Source organism: Aulonocara sp. 'chitande type north' Nkhata Bay, linkage group LG2 (assembly GCF_057382095.1).
Source record: "Aulonocara sp. 'chitande type north' Nkhata Bay isolate Kocher_YH1m ecotype deep benthic linkage group LG2, A_spYH_male_GT1.1, whole genome shotgun sequence".
Classification (NCBI taxonomy): Eukaryota; Metazoa; Chordata; class Actinopteri; order Cichliformes; family Cichlidae; genus Aulonocara; species Aulonocara sp. 'chitande type north' Nkhata Bay.
Genome location: NC_141345.1, coordinates 5,315,490 through 5,337,635, shown reverse-complemented (window position 1 = coordinate 5,337,635; position 22,146 = coordinate 5,315,490). Strand labels below are relative to the sequence as shown.

The 22,146-nt window shown below is 42.7% G+C and overlaps 1 protein-coding gene and 1 pseudogene across 4 annotated transcripts; both read left to right on the top strand.

Annotated features, from left to right (window-relative positions):
* The first annotated feature begins 12,854 nt into the window (after positions 1 to 12,854).
* On the top strand, positions 12,855 to 18,793 carry LOC147337334 (uncharacterized). Of its 4 annotated transcripts, none has more exons than XM_086303907.1 (4): positions 12,855 to 13,039; positions 14,098 to 14,178; positions 14,906 to 15,063; positions 15,489 to 18,793. In XM_086303907.1, the coding sequence occupies exon 4, from the start codon at positions 17,044 to 17,046 to the stop codon at positions 18,031 to 18,033; it is 990 nt and encodes a 329-aa protein (XP_086160033.1). In that variant the 5' UTR covers positions 12,855 to 13,039; positions 14,098 to 14,178; positions 14,906 to 15,063; positions 15,489 to 17,043; the 3' UTR covers positions 18,034 to 18,793. The 4 variants fall into 4 exon arrangements, with proteins under 4 accessions (XP_086160033.1, XP_086160049.1, XP_086160041.1 ...); XM_086303923.1 differs by having other exon boundaries at positions 14,098 to 14,185; positions 15,498 to 18,793; XM_086303915.1 differs by having other exon boundaries at positions 14,098 to 14,185; positions 15,492 to 18,793.
* Positions 18,328 to 21,756, top strand: LOC147337333 (TBC1 domain family member 2A-like; annotated as a pseudogene).
* Positions 21,757 to 22,146: the final 390 nt, after the last annotated feature.

Here is a 22,146-nt window from a genome sequence, read left to right as displayed (position 1 = left end):
TATAAGGGATATTGGACGATAGCTTGAGGGATATACAGGGTCTTTGCCTGGTTTTAGCAGGAGATTAATGTTTGCAGAATTCATATTTGATAGAAGTCTGCCCTTTTCTTTAATTTCCAACAACGTTCTGTAGAAAACTGGTGCTAGAATCGACCAGAATTCTTTGTAGAATTCTGCAGGAAAGCCATCTGGACCTGGAGCCTTATTATTGTGCATACTTATCAGGGCTTCCTGGAGTTCACCTGGTGTCAGTGGTGAATCCAGTGCCATTGCTTGAGTGTCCAATAATTTTGGAAGAGTTATGTTGTCCAAAAACTGATCAATTTCTTTTTTAGATGGGTTTATTTGTGGTGAATACAACGTTTTATAGAAATCCCTGAAAATGTTGTTTATTTGTATCGGATCATATATTGTGTTCCCAGATGAATCTTGAACAGCACATATAGTTGTTTTTTCTTTATTTATTTTTAGCTGGTTTGCTAGAAATTGACCGGATTTATTACCATGTTCATAATTTTGTAGGCGTAGTCTTTGTACTAAGAATTTTGTTTTTTTATCAATTATCTCATTTAATTCTAGTTTTGTTTTGCGTATTTTGTTCAATGTTTCCTGATCTTGGTGGGACGCGTAGGCTTCTTCTAGTGATTTGATGTTTTTTTCTAATTCCTGAATATTTTTGTTTTCTTTTTTCTTTTTATGTGATGAGAAAGAAATTATTTTACCTCTCATCACAGCTTTCCCTGCTTCCCATAGAACAGAAGCTGATGTTTCGGGAGTGTCATTATAGTTCAAATATGAAGTCCACTCTTTTTTAAAATATTTAATAAAGTCTTCATCTTTAAGTAGTGATATATTAAATCTCCAGTTTTTTCTCGGCGTAGTATTATTCTTGTGCATTAGTGTTAAAGATACAGGACCATGATCGCTGACAGCTATAGGGTGAATCTCAGTGTCTGAAATGTCGTTCAGCAGTGAGCTGCTGACCAAAAAATAATCCAGACGAGAGTAGGAGTGATGGACATGTGAGAAAAAAGTATATTCCTTACTGGTGGGGTGAAGGGAGCGCCATGCATCGCAAAGACCAAAGTCGCTCATATACTGTTTGATTATATTTGTGGACTGCCAATTACGCTGAGTTCCCGCTGTATTGAGCCTATCCATGTCTTCATTTAGTCCAAGGTTGAGGTCACCTCCAAGAACAAGTGTGCCATCTAAGTGTTCAGAGAGTGCACTGAAAAAACCGTGAAAGAATGAGGGATCATCAACATTTGGACCATATACACTTGCAATACATAGCTTTTTATCACGTATAGATAGTTTAATGATTAAGAATCTGCCCTCTGGATCTATAACTGTATCGAGTACTGTGAAATTAATATTTTTATGTATTAAAATTGCTACTCCCCTTTGTCTAGAATTATAACAAGCTGAGAACACATTAGGAAACTCAGGTGTTTTAAGTTCATTCGAACCTCTAAGAGGTCTGTGGGTCTCTTGTAATAGGACAACATCTGCCTGTAGTTTTTTGAGTTGGTTAAATATTTTTAACCTCTTTTCTCTGGAGCCAGCTCCATTTATATTCCATGTAATGAACCTCAGTGTACCCATAGATGTTTGTGTATAACTAGGGATGTATGCTGTGTGCGTTGCTTAGACAGGTGGAGAGAATACGTCACTTGTTCATAAATAAAGAGAAGGAGAGAGAGAAAAAATGTGTGGCAAGATGCTCCCTGAGTCTGACTTTGTGTATGCATAGTTACTAATATGAGTAGGCTTGGCTTAAGTGTGTGTGTGTATCTTATATGACTGTGTGCGCTGTCTGACTGATGTAAATGTGCTGCCGTTGAGCGCATGGTGCATATGTGTCGAAATAAAGGATGTTTGTGGATGAGTGTCGAAGCAGGTGATCGAGGCAGTGAAAGGAATAAAGAAAGAAACCAAGGACAGGGGTGAGCAGCATAAAACCAAGAGGGGGAAAAGAGAGGAGGGAAAAAAAAAGAAAAAAAAAACGAGAAGAAAAAAAAAAACAGAAACAAAACGTAAACATTCCAATTAAATCACTGACGGAGAGTGACGGTGTTAATTCTGCTATGAAATCACACTTTAAGATGCGATTTGATACTGGTAAGTTAAACAGATGTTAATGCAAGTTAGTGTGAGTGGATAGGGAAATGGTGTAGCTGATTCTTATCTGGTGTGAGGTTAATACAGCCACGGAGTGATGTTGGGGTCGCGGTGGAGCTGTCCGTCCACGTACAGCCGGTCCACAGCGATGACAGCGCGGGAGCCCTTCTGGATGAAGCCGCGTCGGATTGGGAAGAGGACCCTGCGTCGTTCCAAGATCTCTTTGGGGAACTGGTCGTTCACGCTGAAGTCCGTTCCTTTTAATTCCCTGCCGCGGCTTTTCACATGTTGCTTTTGTTTGAAGTGGCCGAATTTGGCCACGATAGGACGTGGTCTCCCGGCCGTAGCCCGAATGGGGCCGAGGCGATGTACCCGATCGAAGACGATGTTCTTCACAGTGTCCTCCGGCAGCTTCAGGTGGGTTTTGATGAAGCTTTTTACCGTGGTCTCCGCGTCCTCTCCAGCGGCTTCTGGAATACCAGAAAATACCAGATTATCACGCATGCTACGAGCTTGTAGATCGATAACTGTTTCTTTTATTTTTTTATTTTCTCTATTGAGCTGGGTAACATTATCTGTGAGACATTTCACCGACTCCCTTAGCGTGGCATTTTCAGCAGCAAGCGTTTCCACCTGCTGCTGGCTGTACTCCAGGGATTCTCGCAAGCATTTAAATTCTCGGTGAAGAATCTCCACCAAGGACAGCCTTGCGTCGAAACTGGACAATCGCTTGTCGATTGACTCCAATATGTCGGCAATATCTTTGCCGGCTGGCGATGTTGAGCCGGGGGAATCTGCCGGGCGTTGTCTTTTCGACGACGGCGTCTCAGCTTTGGCCGGGGAAGCTGCACACGGGGTCTTCTTCATCACGAGATCCTGAAAGCACTGATCGATGTAATCTTGGAGAGTCTCTAAACTCTCCTCGTTGTTCTCCAGGGTGTTGGAGATTATTTAGACAAATAGTGTTAGTTATAAGACAATTGATAAGTGTATTTGGTAATGCTGAAGCTTAAATGAATTTGTTCAAATCTAAACTACCATTTGCTTTAATTTTCCGCCAAAATCTCCGGCGTCTGACGTCAGTTACAACATGAGTCGCTTACCTTGTCCGTCACTTACTCACCTGCCCCTGTCTGAAAGAGCTGGAAGTTTCTGAAAGAGCTGGAAGTTATTGTTATATTATTAAGAAAAAAGAAAAGGTGGGGTTGGGGGGATGTAAAGAAGAGCTTAAAGGAAAGGGCTAGAGGAGAGAAAACCCCAACAATTAGCAGGGCATTTTTTTACTTGGACAAATTGTTAATAAAGTTTCCATATCTGTAACAATGATGACAGTATAATTGTTTATAAACAATTATATTTACAATTATATGTGTCCAGTATGTTGGCTCATTTTCTTTTACTTTTTGCATTTGAAAATAAAAGTTGGGCTGATTTTGACACCATTACAAGAAGTGTTGTTAATGATTCTTTTTGAATTAAAATCAGGTTACCACAAATTGTTTTTTAATTTAATTTCATTTGAAATGTTTGTCAGTGGGTAAACAATTCGTAATGCAAAGTCAGAAACATCGAGTTATTCTTGTACTGCATGCTTGCAATAAATAAGTTGTCCTAACAGTCAGTCAAAGGAGCTTGGAAAGAAAAGCGTCTGGACTTCTTTGAGTTGAAGTGACTGATATATATATTTTTTGTCTGTTTGTTTTGTTGGTTTTTGTTTTTTGCCCTTTATCACCATTCCTCTTCCCTGCTGTTTTTCTTTCCCTCTTTCTTTCTCCCCTTTCTTTCCCTCAGTCATGTCTGTCCTATGTGTAGCAAGTGAAAATAAAATAAACAATAAAAACAAAGGTGAATCAAATAGACCAATACGGCAAGGCCGGGATGGTCCATTTGGTAAAGTAAATCCGTTAGTTATATTTAACATAATGTTAAATGGCAACATTCTGTTTACAATGTTACCATTTTACATTGTGTTAAATGGTAACATTCTGTTTACAATGTTACCATTTTACCTTGTGTTAAATGGTAACATTCTGTTTACAATGTTACCATTTTACCTTGTGTTAAATGGTAACATTCTGTTTACAATGTTACCATTTTACCTTGTGTTAAATGGTAACATTCTGTTTACAATGTTACCATTTTACATTGTGTTAAATGGCAACATTCTGTTTACAATGTTACCATTTTACATTGTGTTAAATGGTAACATTCTGTTTACAATGTTACCATTTTACCTTGTGTTAAATGGTAACATTCTGTTTACAATGTTACCATTTTACCTTGTGTTAAATGGTAACATTCTGTTTACAATGTTACCATTTAACATTGTGTTAATTGGTAACATTCTGTTTACAATGTTACCATTTTACATTGTGTTAAATGGTAACATTCTGTTTACAATGTTACCATTTCACATTGTGTTAAATGGTAACATTCTGTTTACAATGTTACCATTTTACATTATGTTAAATGGTAACATTCTGTTTACAATGTTACCATTTTACATTATGTTAAATGGTAACATTATGTTTACAATGTTACCATTTACATTATGTTAAATTGTAACATTATGTTTACGATGTTACCATTTTACATTATGTTAGATTGTCAGTAGGCCTGGTACCGGAACCGGTACTGGACCCCCTTTTACTTTCAGCCATCAGAAGAGGGTACACTGTGGTCATAACAATACTCAGACTGTAGCATTTAAAGGTCCCAAAGTGTACCAGGAAAATATCCCCCGCACGATTACACCAGCAGCCTGAATTGTGAATGTGAGGGAGGATGGATCCATGCTTTCATGTTGTTCACTCCAGGCTGATATAAAAATGATATAACTAATACTACTTCTACTAATAATGACAATAACAACAAAATAATAATAATAATAATGTCAAAAATACCAGTAATAATAATAACAATAACAACATAAACAACAACATTACTACTAATAATAATAAAGATAAACAAATGTATTAAAAAATTAATAATGATAATAATAATAATAAAACTGATCATAACAGTAACAATATCAATCATAACAACAAGAGTACTAACAACAATAATAACAATAACAATGAAGGTGTTGCTGCAGATCTGAGTCCCGACTCTGCTGCCTTTCTAGTGCGGCAAAGAAAGTAAGAAATAGAAAAAGAAAAACACAAATAAACTGAGTGTGAGGGTTTTTCTACAAGTTACACTGAATATTTGCACAGACATGCTGACTGTTTGCTGGGAGACGTCACCTGTCTTTTATAGAATAGCAGGTAAGCTGTTCTCTGCCGCTGCTCACACACAGACTCACACGTGGTCTGGCAGACCAACTCGTCATCGTATGTGAGCCGGCTGTCTGTGACGTCGTCTCTTCCGCTCATCTGGTGAACGCCGTCACAGACGTAATGTCCTGAGAGGAGAAGGCGCACTTATTAATGTCTCATAAACTTTCAAAGCTGACCTGCATTCAGCACATGTGTCTGAAAGCACCCACTCACCGCTGTAAGCTGAGGAGCCCAAACGACTGATCACGCTGACCAACAAATAGCGAGCAGTTTACTGGGAGAGGGCAGCGGCACCACCCGTTAGCTTAGAAATGGGCTCCATCCATACTTGAAATGAACGGTGTGCCTTTTCCCTTACCTCTTCAGTAAAGGCTGTGTCCTGGCTGATCACCAGCTGCTGTGTCAGAACAATGGGGCTGTTCTTCTTCTCCACGGTGAATGATGGAGTGAACGTAAACCACTTCAGATGGAGGATCAGCACACTGAAAGAGATGAGACAAAGAGGAGAGGCTCAAAGGAAGATGCAAGGAGGACATGACATGAACAAAACTGACACCGACTGAACTGTGGTGGTTTGAGGCCTTTGGGGACCGATTTGAGGTTACTCACTTTGGCAGGTTCAAGAACAACAGCTCCTCTTTGATCTTCTTAGCTCCGCACTGGCATTCGTAGTCCAACAGGCCGCCCTGCAGCAGGGAGCAGGAGGAACAGGTGCATTAGAGTTAAACTCTTTTACAGATGAATTCACATATTCGTGGGAGCAAGCCTGTTCACAGAATAGAGTCTAAACAAGCTCTTACTTTCAGACTCCAGCCCCGCCCTTCAGCAGCATCCTGCTGGCTGGCACAACCTTGCCATTGGCTGCTGCCAGGGACTCAACAGGTTAGAACAAAAATATAAATATTATATCTGAGTTCTTATGTGGACCCGCCTTCCAGACACAACGTCACCTTCCATCAATGTCCACAGGTTAGCGGCCCTCGCTCTGCTGGTCCTCCAAAGTAAGAAAAAATGAGGAAAAAATAAGGAGCAGACCAAGCAAAAGAGGGTATTTAAAGAGACAGTGTTCTTAAGGTGCATTTTTGGCGAGTTTTATTATCTAAATGTCATTGTGTCACTTTCTTATGAGGCTTCAGTGAACTGAAAAAGCTTCTGGGATGAGAAGCGAAACGTCTTCAAAAAAGTTAAAGAAGTCCGGTTGCCTTTTTACCCCAAGCTCCTTAGAGTTCTCTGAAAATGGTCAGGTAGAAGGACTGGACTGAAAATGAGTAAAAAAGCAGCCAAAGCCCAAGGAAGTTGAAAGACTGGAAACTATTGCTGAGGTCATGTCAGTGTAAAAAGTTACCTACAAGTCTGGCACCTTGGAAGCAAAACATAAAGAAATAAGGTGTAAGGCCAAATGTTTGGTCCTGCAGCCAACCGGACCATGAAATATAGAGCACAGGTGAACAAAGTGAGGCAGCAGTTTGCTGATTTCCACCTTGTGCCTTTCATGTTGATCAGCTTAGTAGTTTGCCAGCTTTCTAGCTGTTAAAGACTTTTGGCGAGAGGTTATTCATATTTGAACTCTAATTGAACCCCTCTTTTTTACTGTTTTTTTGTTTGTTTGTTTTTGGGGGTTTTTGTTGTCTTAGATGGCCTGACTCAGCAGGTGGGGGCAGTTTCTGAGTTCACCTTCGTTCAAACAGTGCAGAAATGGTTTCGCTATGCTCCAGACCGGATGGGTGGTGCAGGACGCCCGATATCCAGCCCCGTCATGGAGTAAACTAAAAACAGTAAATAATACATTTAACAAACAAGCAAGCTCTAAATTCAAGCGGAGAGACTGCAGACGTAGCCGCACCATTCCAGGGATTTTTGGTTAGCATGAGGGGTCTAGCCAGGACCCTTACTGGATACTGGGTGGGAATCGAACGTGCGACTCCAAAGATGTGTAGTATTACCACTACACTATCCAGCTGCGCTACACTATCCAACAAAAGAAGTTTTTAGAAAATTTGATAAAGTCTGATGCTTAATATTGTAGGGATATTAATCTCCCTATGATATTAATACGGATTAATAACACAGAGAAGTCATACTTCTGTTATGACAGAATTAATTGGGTAAATTATATTTACAATTGTAACATTGTAAACTTAATGTTATGATTTTACATTATATTAAATTGTAACATGATGTAAAATCGTAACATTGTAAACTTAACGTTACAATTTTACATTATGTTGCAATTTAACATAATGTGAAATTGTAACATTGTAAACATAATGTTACAATTGGAACATCAGTCCATCTATCCATGCATCTTCATCCGCTTTATCCGAGGCCGGGTCGCGGGGGCAGCAGCCTAAGCAAAGAGGCCCAGACCCAACACGCTGTGTACTCACCTTTGCTAAGTACATGTGAACAGATCTTGAATAAAAAAAACAAAACAAAACACACTTTTCTTTTGTGTTTTATTGAAAGCACTTTACAGAAAGTGTAATTGTTTGTAATGAAGAAAGAAGTAGGTAGGTTTGCATGTGTAATTAGTGTGTTATTGCAGAAGAAGCTTAATGTGTAGTTTGCAAAAACAATGGGAAAAAAAGGTGGCCGAAGAAGAAAAGATAAATGTCCTTTTTTTTTAAGTATTCCCTCGGCCGGTCGTTTGGCTTATGAAAGTGCGCATGCGCCAACCAGCGTGCAGCCTGTTACAGTCGCTCCTGCTTTTCTCTTAGTTTAGCTCTTTTTTCTTACGTATTCTTTTTTTTTTCTGACTTGTATTTTCCTCCGTTTTCTATCTCTTACTCAATCATGTGGATTGAGAGAGTTTTTGTTCTTCTGGTGGCCGTGGAACTGTTACTTTTATCATGGAACGGGACCGCGCCACATCTCCTACACGCACGGACTGTTTACTCCAGAGATCAGCTGATCGCCCTGATGCCGGCCGGCTCGCTGGCCAGGCCCGCAGAAGTGCCCGCAGAAGTACCAGCTGAAATTTGGAGGAAAACACATCGGGGATGCAGAGGTCAAGGACAGAAGAGAAGAAAAAAGGTGACGGTGAGACAGCGGAGGCTCGAAGCGAGGAGGAGGTTTAAACCGTGTCTGCCGTCTATCGTGATGGGAAATGTGCGATCGTTGGCAAGTAAAATCGACGAGCTCTCAGCACTGGTACGGAGTCAGAGGGAATACCGAGAGTGTAGCCTGATGTGTTTCACCGAATCATGGCTGCACCAGGTCATTCCCGATGAGAATGCTTCCGTGGAAGGCTTCCACACTGTTCGGGCGGACAGGGACAGCATCGCTAGCGGTAAGCGTAAAGGAGGTGGGCTTGCTGTTTTAGTTAACAACCGGTGGTGTAACCCTGCCAACATAACAATCAAAGAAAGGATTTGTTGCCCGGACACTGAACTGTGTGCTGTTGGACTCAGGCCGTATTATTTACCCAGGGAATTCTCTCACGTCATCTTGGTGACTGTTTATGTTCCCCCCTCTGCTAACCCCACAGCTGCATGTGACACTATCCACTCTGCCATAGCTCGGCTACAGACTCAGCACCCGAGTGCCTTTATTGTGATCTCGGGTGACTTCAACCATGTATCACTGGACAATACACTACCAACATTCAAACAATATGTGGACTGTCCCACCAGGGGAGAGAAAACTTTAGACTTACTGTATGCTAACGTCAAGGATGCATACAGCTCCTCCTCCCTCCCCCCACTTGGTAGGTCAGATCATAACCTGATTCACCTCACCCCCCGCTATGTGCCAATTGTGAGGAGGGAACCTGTGACCACCAGGACTGTTAGGAGGTGGTCAGAGGAGGCAATAGCGGAACTACAGGGCTGTTTCGAGGTGACCGACTGGGAAACACTCTGTGAGCCTCACGCCGAGGACATCAATGGGCTTACTGAGTGTATCACAGACTACATAACTTTCTGCACCGACTCCATTGTTCCAGCTCAGACTGTTCATTGTTACCCAAATAACAAGCCGTGGGTGACTAAGGACATCAAAGCCCTCCTCAACAACAAGAAGAGGGCTTTCAGAGGGGGCAACAAAGAGGAGGTGAGGAAGGTCCAGGTGTTACTAAAGGACAAGATCAGAGAGGCTAAGGACAATTACAGGAGGAAGCTGGAGTGGAAACTCCAGCAGAACAGCATGAGAGAGGTGTGGAGGGGCATGAAGACCATCACTGGATTCAGGCCAACCAACAGCAGGGGAGCTGAGGGAGGTGAGAATAGAGCCGACGAGTTGAATCTGTTTTTCAATAGATTCGACACCACAGTGTCTGCTCCCACCCCCACAACCTCACCTGTAGTCAGCCTGGAATCCAGAGCCACACCACTGTGCCAGCCTCTCTCTTCACATGTTGCCTCCTGTGAGATTCCTGACACCCCTCCCCCACCCATCACCTTCACTCAATACCAGGTTGAGATGCAAATGAGGAGACTTCACTCAGGCAAGTCTGCTGGACCAGACGGAGTGAGTCCCCTTGTCCTCAAGGCCTGTGCCCCCCAGCTGTGTGGAGTCTTTCATAAACTGTTTATGCTGAGTCTGCAGAGGGTCCCGGTGATGTGGAAGACATCATGCCTCGTCCCTGTACCAAAGACGCCTCGTCCCAGTGGCCCCCAGGATTACAGGCCCGTGGCACTGACCTCCCACATCATGAAGACCCTGGAAAGGCTCATCCTGGACCAGCTGCGACCCATAGTAAGACCACATCTGGATCCCCTTCAGTTCGCTTATCAGCCTCGTCTCGGAACAGAGGACGCCATCATCTACCTGCTCAATCGTGTCTACACCCATCTGGACCAGCCGGCGAGCACTGTGAGGGTCATGTTTTTTGACTTTTCCAGTGCTTTCAACACCATCAGGCCGACCCTCCTGGGTGATAAGTTAGCAGCGATGCAGGTGGATGCTTCTCTGGTGTCCTGGATTGTTGATTACCTGACAGGAAGACCACAATATGTACGTCTCCCACAGTGTGTGTCTGACAAGGTGATTAGCAACACAGGGGCACCACAGGGGACTGTCCTCTCCCCCTTCCTCTTCACCCTCTACACCACAGACTTCAGCCACTGCACAGAGACCTGCCATCTTCAGAAGTTTTCTGATGACTCTGCGGTGGTTGGATGCATCAGCAGGGATGATGAGACAGAGTACCGGGCTGTGGTCGACTCCTTTGTCACGTGGTGTGAGCAGAATCATCTGCAGCTCAACGTGGCAAAGACCAAGGAACTGATCGTGGACTTCAGGAAGACCAGGAAACACTTGACCCCTGTTTCAATCCAGGGGGTCAGTGTTGACATTGTGGAGGACTATAAATACCTTGGAGTACACATTGACAATAAACTGGACTGGGCTAAAAACACCACAGCACTTTACAGGAAGGGCCAGAGTCGTCTCTATTTTTTGAGGCGACTGAGGTCCTTCAACATCTGCCAGAAAATGCTGAGGATTTTCTATGAGTCTGTGGTGGCCAGTGCGATCCTCTATGCTGTTGCATGCTGGGGGAGCAGGCTGAGGGTCGCAGATGCCAACAGACTTAATAAACTGATCCGTAAGGCCAGCAATGTTGTGGGGATGGAGCTGGACTCCCTCAAGGTGGTGTCGGAGAGGCGGATGCTGTCCAAGATAAAGACAATGTTGGATAACACCTCCCACCCACTCCATGACATGTTGGTCAGTCACAGGAGCTCGTTCAGTGAGAGACTGAGATTACCGAAAAGCACCACTGAACGACACAGGAAATCATTCCTGCCTGTGGCCATCTCCCTGTACAACGCATCCACTTAACACACTGTTTGCTGCTACAGCTACACATGTTTCTTTTCCAACTATTTATTTATGAGTGACTTATGTATGTATGTATGTATATATATGTATATATTGTACTATTCTTAGTTAGCGTATTGTCTGTCTTGTCTTAATGTTGGTTTAAAATGGAGCACTGTAACAAAAAATAATTTCCCCCAGGGATCAATAAAGTATTCTGATTCTGATTCTGATGATTCTGATTATGACATGTGGCGGGGACTCTGCTACAGAACTCCGCCAGTTCGAACCCCCCACGAACTCAGTGCCACGGCCCTGCGCGGGGGGCGGGGAAACGCACTCGCATTTCCTTTTTGCTTTTTCCTGCTTGAGCCAAGTCCTCCGCCCGCTCTTCATCTCTCTCATTACCCCTTATTACCTTACACGCATGCCTTTGCCTTTCACCACTTCAAAACGAAGCCTACTTCAATATTACCTTCATACGCTCTCTTTGCTTTTGGCTTTCCTCATGCTGTGTACTCACCTTTGCTAAGTACATGTGAACAGATCTTGAATAAAAAAAACAAAACAAAACACACTTTTCTTTTCTGTTTTATTGAAAGCACTTTACAGAAAGTGTAATTGTTTGTAATGAAGAAAGAAGTAGGTAGGTTTCCATGTGTAATTAGTGTGTGATAATGCTGCAGAAGAAGCTTAATGTGTACTTTGGAAAAACAATGGGGGAAAAAGCTGGCTGAAGAAGAAAAGATAAATGTCCTTTTTTTTCAAGCCTTCTCTGGCCAGCCGTTTCAGTGCCACGGCCCTCGCTTGGGGGGTGGGGAGACGTGCACTGGCGTTTCCTTTTTGCTTTTTCCTGCTCTCGCCAAGTCCTCCGCCTGCTCTACATCTCTCTTATTAGCTTTTATTACCCGAAAATCACAATCAAGAGATGTTGAATAAAAAAAAAGAAAAGAAAAGAAAAGCTACTTTTGTTTTGTGTTTTATTGAAAGCACTTTACAGAAAGTGTAATTGTTTGTAATGAAGAAAGAAGTAGGTAGGTTTGCATGTGTAATTAGTGTGTTATTGCAGAAGAAGCTTAATGTGTAGTTTGCAAAAACAATGGGAAAAAAAGGTGGCCGAAGAAGAAAAGATAAATGTCCTTTTTTTTAAGTATTCCCTCGGCCGGTCGTTTGGCTTATGACATGTGGCGGGGACTCTGCTACAGAACTCCGCCAGTTCGAACCCCCCACGAACTCACTGCCACGGCCCTGCGCGGGGGGCGGGGAAACGCACTCGCATTTCCTTTTTGCTTGAGCCAAGTCCTCCGCCCGCTCTTCATCTCTCTCATTACCCCTTATTACCTTACACTCATGCCTTTGCCTTTCACCACTTCAAAACGAAGCCTACTTCAATATTACCTTCATACGCTCTCTTTGCTTTTGGCTTTCCTCATGCTGTGTACTCACCTTTGCTAAGTACATGTGAACAGATCTTGAATAAAAAAACAAAACAAAACACACTTTTCTTTTCTGTTTTATTGAAAGCACTTTACAGAAAGTGTAATTGTTTGTGATGAAGAAAGAAGTAGGTAGGTTTCCATGTGTAATTAGTGTGTTATTGCAGAAGAAGCTTAATGTGTACTTTGGAAAAACGATGAGAAAAAAAGCTGGCTGAAGAAGAAATGATAAATGTCCTTTTTTTTTCAAGCCTTCTCTCAGCCGGCAGTTTCAGTGCCACGGCCCTCGCTTGGGGGGTGGGGAGACGTGCCCCCCAAGGAGACCTGCTAGATTGTTCAGAAGGTTGTTCTCATCCATCCAGATGGAGGATCACTAACAGGAGCGTGGAAGACTCCAGAATCCACTCTGGCTGGAATCCGGTGGATATGCAGTGTGTACAGGTACAGGACCATTTAAACGGACAGCATTTATAGAATGACTATTAAAAGTCAGCGAGTGTCAGTAATGTTAATGTGGTTATGTTAGTAATACACCGAGTGCTAATATAAGAGCTTTAAGATGCATTTGTAGATATTATTACGTGTTTTACCGTCTTTATGGTGCTAGCTTAAAGTTACGGTGTAAACGTTAGCTTATATTGGAGGAAAGCTGTTACTGGTTAAACGATGTTAGCACAGAAATATTAGCTTCTGTCATGACTGATGAAGTTACTAGTTAATAAAGTTTTCAGTAAAGTGATTAATCGCAGCCACAGGTTGACAGCAAATATCTCGATTAGCTTCAGTGCATCTGTAATAAATATGTGCAAGTTTCAGTGCTTCGTTTAAACTGTATGATACTTATACTGACCCAGGGTCAGTGTAAAATACAATCCTAGCTGTGTGAACAAAGCCACTGTAAATTTAATCCTGCATGACAAACCTCAGGATGCAGGTTATTATTACTCTTTCCTGCTGGCACACCTGAGAGTCAGCTAGAAACTTATAGTGACGTGGACATCATGCAAAGACTGCCAGACTCTGTAATACTGCAAATGATCAGTGACTCAGGTTAACACTAAACTTCAAACGGTACCTCTGTGTGCTGAACATCTAGGATTGAGTCAGGCTGCATTGACTGTGGGACTTTAATGTGTTAAAAGCAGGTTGAAGACGGCTCAGAAACATTTGAAGATTAAAATTGAGCATTATGGCTGCTGGTGGTTTGTAATATCTACTCAGCTGTATTTTTGTTACTAATTTATGTTTGTTGTTGTTTAACACAGATTTCAGAAGAGCAAATATGCTTAATAGTTTAACTAGATTTCATTTGTCAGTGTTTGACTGCTGAGTCACCGGAAGAACTCATTTCATTCATTCTCCATATGATGTTAATTTACAGAAATGTTTCACAGGAACTGATTTCTCCCAAAGGTTGAACTAGTGTGTTTCCATAGATTACCTCTGTATGAATGTACTTCTTAAATGAAGGCAAGTGTTTGTCCTTTTTTGTTCCTCAGGTACAGTACGTGATATCAAGGGCAGGTGGTCAACACTGGGGACAAGAAGCAGACATACTTCCAAGAGGGAGCTGCAGTGAGGTCAGAGGTCAGAATCTGAAACAGCTCAGGTTTATATTTTAGAGGTTATAAAAAATCAAAATGTATTTATAAAGAAACCTTTAAATAATAGTCATAATTATGATTATTATAAGAAATATCAAACATTTAAGTGGATTTTCTGTTACACATATTGTGTTAGCCCTGCGATAAACTGGCAGCCTGTCTTTGTCCTGTATCAGCTGGGATAGGCTTCATCCTCCCGCAACCTTGAATTGGATACATTTTATTCCAATTATGTAATCTGATCATTTACAAACTCAAGGTATCTAATCAAAATGTAAGTAATAATTATAAAATGGGAAAGCAGAAATAAGTGTGACATAAATGTAAATGTGTGAGCTGACATAGAGCTACATGCAGTCTGAAAAACCTTTGTTGTCAAGTTTGCAGGTATATCAGCACGAGACATTCTTACATAGAAGAGACATTAAAGTCTCTGACTCAGTGAAGCATTATTGGTCCCGTCTGTTTGGATAAATATAGTAAGTTGATGTATGTCCATTTATTGACACATTTTCTTAAGTGCTTATCCAGTTCAGGATCACAGTGGAGCTGCAGCTGGATATGTTCACTAAATAAACCTTACAAAAGTTAACAATAAACCTGCATCCATGTACGTTGTTGTCCACAGGATGAGAAAATCAAACTGGAACACTGTGGAACATGTTAATAAATGTTTGTGTGTTTATGCCTGTGTCTTTCACAGGAGGCGCTGGAAGGTTTCCCTAATAGTTCCTGGTGAATCAAAGCAGAACCATAAAGGTTGCTGGACTGCATGATGGCCTTACCCCTGAGCAGTCATCCTGTTAAAGGATGAACCAGTTAGAAGCTGTTTTCAAAGTAGCTGAGCAGATTTCATCTCAAGTAAGCGATTAACTGTTTGTTCATCTGTTCCGCCACTTAAAGAGCATTTAAGGACGTCTTTTGAGTGTCCAGTTGAATTAATTCTACTGGCTCTCATGGTCATTTGTTATTATAGTCATATTTTTCATGTTCATCCAGCTATTTAGTAAATTCTATCTATTTAGTAATATCCGTCAGCTATAAAATGTAATATAAATATAAAAATATCTAAATATCTCCTGCCCTTTATGTTTTAATGATGCAAGTCTGTTATCGTGTTACATTAGCATTCCTCACATATCAATGAGATGCTGTACAGTACAATCCTACTGACACAGCAGAGGGATAACGACAGCTATTCAACATCGTTACACGACACATTCGAGCTGCATGACGCAGACAAAGTGACTAAATCATCTTTTTGTGGTTTATTGTCTTCAAACCAGCAGACAAAGCCGATGGCAGAAGATGTCAGAGAAGAACTTCAGGCCGTGGACTGAAAAGGTATTTTTTTCTTGTTATCAAAAGACATTTGGAGTGGCAGCTTCTACAACTGGTTGTGCTAAAGTAAAGCTTACAGTCTAAGAAATCACAGTGTTGATATTCAGCACAAAGAGAAAAGCTCACTTGTTTGAATTTATTTACAATCATAGTTTTATAAATTCTGACTGTAAACAGCTTTTACAGCTTTGATATTGTTTGACACTCGATATCAGGTGATAGGGTTTAATTTAAAGGTTTCTGTGTCCCAATGAGCCATTTACACTGATCAGTGTCAGTTTAACTGTAACACATTCATTATTTAGATTCAACAAAGAAATAACTGAATGTAAAAAATGGCAGCCCTCAGGCAGGTTTATAGAGATACATGCATGCATTATGAAATTTATGTATCCCAGATAATTGTTATTCATCTAGTCATGGCAGACCTACCTCTTCCTCCCAAGTTAACTGCAACCCAAAATAACTAGTGGGGCTATTTACACACTCACAACCAGTGTGGGGTAAAAAGAGCCACCAAAAAACTGTCAGCCACAGATGTGCTAGAAGAGTTAGAAGCTCTACTTATGGAGAAACTTTCTAAGTCTAACAGGGGACAGGAACTCCTGCCCAAGTAACATGATATAAGCCCACATACAGCCCAGCCATAAAGTGAACCAAGTTAAAGACAGCATGGGACCAAATGCATGTAACCAGCCTGCACCCACCTGACATTTCTTCCTCCTGAATTAAATGAATGAAGGGATGAAAGTTAAATGACTACAAACCTAAAGCCACTAGTTCCCACACTGGAGCTCCCTGACACTGTGTGTTAACCGTATTTAGCTTGTATCAACAGTTGTAACAGGCTAAGCCACCTGAGACACTGCATTGAATTTGTTCCTGTCTTACTGGTTTCAGCTGACTGGTTTCAACTCAGATATTCTGCTTTTTCCTTTCAGTAGATCAAAGCAGCTCGTGCTCCTTCTGCTTCCAATTTAGAAGAAGAAGAAGAAGGCGAAGGCTTCAGCGAAGTGGCGTTCATGGTCTCAGTGAACAGTCACGGTCACACACTGCATGTGGTTTTAAAAGCAACATGTCTGTTCACCACAACAATGGAGATGTGTAATATTAGTGCAGCTATGGTTTGTTCTTGAACATCAGTTCTGTTTTCTACTTTGATCACTCAGACCAAAAAAGTGTTGTTTTCAGATTCTTTCTTTTAAATCTATAAAGCACCTGTTCATTTTTTTTATTACAATTAGTTTCACATAAATGTTAGTGTTTCCTTTTATGATCTTTTAATGCTTACACTACACTGTACATGAAATCAAACCTAATAATGAGGCAGATAACATTCCTGTTACGATCCAGACTAGTGGTCTTACTGGGGCCGGTGAACAGGACTGTAAGCTTGCCATTGTGCCAGTTAAAGTAAAATCAAAGAGAGGTCAAAGAATAGTGGAAACGTATGCCTTTCTGGACCAAGGGAGTTCAGCATCCTTTTGTACAGCGGGTCTTATGGACAAGCTGAATATTGCTGGGAGGAGGACAAAGATTCTCCTGCGCACCATGGGACAGGAGAAAGTGGTGGACAGTTTCATTGTACCTGAACTTGAAGTTGCTGGATTGGACAGTGACATGTACTGTGATATGCCTAACCTCTTCACTCAGCATAAAATGCCTGTAGATATTGGTAACATCTCAAATCAACAGGACCTGGTTGACTGGCCACATTTGAAGCATGTTCATTTGCCAGAAATTAAGGCCAATGTTGAGCTTTTGATTGGCATGAATATGCCCAGAGCTCTAGAACCTTTGGAGGTCATCCGGAGTGTAGGTGATGGACCCTTTGCCATTAGGACTGTGCTCGGCTGGACTGTGAATGGGCCACTTAATCGAGAATGCTGTGGAAGGCCAGGATGTTTGGCAACAGTTACCGCCAACAGAGTTTCTGCTGTCACACTGGACAAGCTATGGAAACAGCAGTTCAAGATGGATTTTCCTGAGAGCAGCAATGATGAACAGATGGGGCTGTCAAAGGAAGACTTGAAGTTCCTGGAATTGGCCAGCAAGATGGTGACTTTGGGGGATTGGCACTACAGCATTGCCCTGCCACTAAAAGACCGAGACATAAGAATGCCTGACAACTGTGCAATTGAGCAACGAGCCTTAGGTTTGAAGAAAAGGTTCATCAGAGATAAAGACTTTCATAAAGACTACACTGCCTTCATGACAGATCTTATATCTAGAGGATATGCAAAGAGAGTCCCAGTCACAGAATTAGAGCGCCAGAAATGGGGAAGGATTAAACGTAACTTTGTTCCTGGAGATGTGGTCCTTATAGTGGATGATTCTGCACCTCGTGGTTCTTGGCTCATTGGGAGAGTCACCGGAGCTGCACCAGATGAAAGGGGGCTTGTGCGTCAGGTCTGGATTAAGACCCCAACCAGCCATGTGTGCAGACCCATCACAAAGATATGCCTTCTTCAGGAGGCCTCTGACCCATGACTATGACATTTTTGACACAGTGTGACATAACTAACTTTGAATTGACTTTAATGTTATGAGATGTACATCAGACTGACTATATTTAGGCTAAGTGCTGGTAACCTCTGGCCTATGACTGACTGACCATGTGCAGACAGAAGAAAAGAAGAGAAGACATGAGAAAATAACTTTGGTGGACTTTTGAGTATGTTATGTTGTCTCACTGGGTGTCTGTGATATGATGAAGTGTGTGTTGTGAGTTATGGTGTTGGATGTGTAATTATTACTGTAAAAATGTAATAATTAGGGGCCGGAATGTTGTGGATAGGCGTAGCTTTGGGTCACGTGGTGTCAGTAATAGTGATTGCTATATCACCTGTTCACGGCCCGAGGGAAATTTTGTGAATGAGTGGGTGATGGGGGAAGTCGACTTTTGCTGACCGCTCAAGCGTCCCAAGGCGTTCCCAGGCCAGCCGAGAGATATAATCTCTCCAGCGTGTCCTGGGTCTGCCCCGGGGCCTGCTCCCGGTGGGACATGCCTGGAACACCTCACCCAGGAGGCGCCCAGGGGGCATCCTTGTCAGATGCCCGAACCACCTCAGCTGGCTCCTTTCGATGTGGAGCAGCAGCTGCTCTACTCTGAGCCCCTCCCGGACGGCCGAACTTCTCACCCTATCTCTAAGGGAGAGGCCAGCCACCCTTCGGAGGAAGCTCATTTCTGCCGCTTGTATACGCGATCTCGTTCTTTCGGTCACTACCCACAGCTCGTGGCCATAGGTGAGGGTAGGGATTGTAACATTGTAAACATAATACAATTTTACATTATGTTACTGTCAGAGTCGGACGGTGCCCCGACCGGTCGACCTGTGTGTGTGTGTTTTTTTGTTCTCCTCTCTCGCTCCACTTTTTCTCCGCTGCGATTGTTACCTCCGACCCGTAAGTGCTGCCACTCTGAGCTGCCTAATAAGCCTGGACGCGATCGAGACGGAGAGACGGAAGGGGACACTTCACTGATTCTAGGGAGTTTTGTGGACACACGAGGGGAGACGGGGAGAGGAGCACTGAAGGGACTTGCACTGTGGATAACTGTGGATTGATTTTGGCTTCACTGTAAATAAAGACACTGTTCAACTTAAACGAGAGGTCCGCGTCTAGGTTCGCTAACTCACCACCCTTAACAGCTACAATTTAACATCATGTAAAATTGTAACATTATGTTTACAATGTTACAATTTTACATTATGTTAAATTGTTACATAATGTAAAATTGTAACATTATGTTTACAATGTTACAATTTGTAAATTGTAACATTGTAAACATAATGTTACAATTTTATATGATGTTAAACTGTAACATAATGTAAAATTGTAACATTATGTTTACAATATTACAATTTTACATTATGTAAAATTGTAACATAATGCTTAACAGATAATGGTTATCCTCTTTTTATATCATACATCATTGTCTCTGTAGGAGGGTCTGGAGCACCCCCTGCTGAGCCGCTGGGCTCAGTACCTTGCAGGCAGGTCCGACGATGACTTCATCATCTCACCTGAGCTCAAAATTCTGGTGCGTGAAGGCGTCCCTCGGGAGTATCGGCAGAGAGTGTGGCGCTGTTTGTTCCGAGCCAGAACTTTGACAAGCCAAGAGTGCCACATGCAACGCTATCAGCAGGTACAGCTGTAGAGAGAGAGAGTGCTTTATCCGCACCTGAACACAGGTGGCTCCTCCTCCTTCCTGTTGGGAATGCTGGCGAGCACTCAGTAATCCTGTTCTGTTTCCAGCTGTGTGAGAAGAGTCGGACAGCTCCTAATCCTGCCTCCAGGCAGGTCCAGCTGGACCTTCACCGAACCCTGACGACCAATCAGCACTTCTCCTCGCCGTCCAGCCCCGCCCTCCAGCCCTGCCCTCCAGCAGCTCCGCCGCATCCTTCTGGCCTTCTCCGGGCATAACCCTGCCATTGGCTACTGCCAGGTACTCAACAGGTCAGAACAAAAGTATAAATTTTATATCTGAGTTCTTATGTGGACCCGCCTTCCAGGCAGAACCTCACCTTCCATCAATGTCCACAGGTTAGCGGCCCTCGCTCTGCTGGTCCTCCAAAGTGACGAAGACGCCTTCTGGTGTCTGGTGGCAGTGGTGGAAGCCATCATGCCTCAGGACTACTACACCAAGAATCTGGTGGCCTCTCAGGTCAGCAGACACACTCATCTGCTTGCCTGCTGTGATCTGTTTTAGTGATCAGTGAGGCTGATCTCTGTGAGTCTTTGTGCTCAGGCGGACCAGCGCGTGCTGAAGGACTTCATGGCGGAGAAGCTTCCTCGCCTGGCATCTCACTTTGAGGATCACAACATTGACGTCTCTCTGGTCACCTTCAACTGGTTCCTGGTGGTTTTTGTGGAGAGTCTGCCCAGCGACATCCTGATGCCTCTGTGGGACGCCTTCCTGTATGAGGGTACCAAGGTACCATACACCCGAACACACCATGACAGAAATGCAGACAACACTTGAATGCACCACAGTAGTGTCCATGGAAACAAAAATGATTTTGTTTTGACCTTTAGATGTCTTTATTTACATTTTAGGAGTAATAAGACATTGTTTACTAAGCATGGGGAACTGTCATGTGACATGAAATAGGAGTGGGAAAGCAGATAATTCTAGTAAGGACCTCACAGTCTACCACAAGCAGCGTAAATCCAGACGATGAGCGGGACAATGGCTTTGGGCTTGTTTCTGCAATGTGACAAATGCAGCACAGCTTTTACATCGTTTGTCTCAGGAAATAAAATCACAGTTCAGACACAGAAATATATACCACACAGGGATAAATGCTGACAACAGCTTCAGCCACGTAGATCCAACCCAAAAGTTTAATTTAAACTTAAAGCTCAACTACCAAGTAAGTTAATATTATCTGGCAACTGAGGAACCAAGTGGCTTATTGGAAATCGATCAGAGCTGTAATGAGTAAAGGGCCCAACTGCACCACAACTGAAAGAGTAATTTTATGACTCACCTCCTCAAAGTTTCCAATTAATTGTGTGGCGTGAGTGTCCTGTTATGAAATGCGTGTCTGTGCTGCAGGTGATCTTCAGATACACTCTGGCTCTGTTCAAATACAAAGAGGACGACATCCTGAAGATTCACGACAGCGTGGAGATCTACCAGTACCTACGCTTCTTCACAAAGACCGTCTCCAATGCCAGGTACGCACTCGCCTCCACCCGCCTTAATCTACGAGCTGTTACACTCTCAGAAGTGTAGCGGATGTAGCTGTTGAATCTTTGAGCTTCAAACCCTTTTTACTGAAATTTTGTGAGAAGTTTAAATTTCCCTGATCACAGTAACAACGATTTAAAGATTTTTAAGTATCTGCAGCTCTCGGATACATGTGGTCCAGTCAGTCCAGTATTTCCTGCTCAAACTGCAGTACCTGAAGTATCAAGCAGCATAAAACAGAAACACTCAAGCTGATCAGTTTCCAGTTCCTCTGTGTTGGTGATCGAGTCCTTTCCACCTGCGTGTGTCCATGCAGGAAGCTGACCAGCATCGCCTTCAACGACATGAACCCACTCCCCAGCCGGCTGCTGAGGAACCGGCGAGTGCTCCACCTGGAGCGCCTGCAGGCGGAGCTGCGTGAGCTGGAGGAGCAGCACAAGGAGGTCATCACCGAGAGCGTCGTACGGAAAGACAAAGAGCTCGACGTCATGGTGAGCGAGGACGACGAGGACCTCTGATCACACGGGACGCTTCAGCTGCTCACTTCGAGACGACGATGAGTTTTCCATGAGTTCAAGAGAATTTTACTAAACCGGCTGTTAACTGGTTTCCTTCACACCAAACACAGGATTGTGTCAGGTTCACCATCTCTACTAACACTACAAGGAAACAGACGCATACAGATTTAACTGCATCACATCTCTGAAACAAGCTTGCAGTAAACAAATGTGTACTGTGTTCACGTGTGTAATAAGTCAGGCTGCAGAAATGTGCAGATGTATTTCAGTGAATTCATTTGGATTAATATGTGATAGCTTATTTATTTCATTGCATCTTTTGCTTTATACCTAAAAATGCGTGACATTTCTAAATGTAGTCACATCCCTATCAAACATGGTTGATTATCA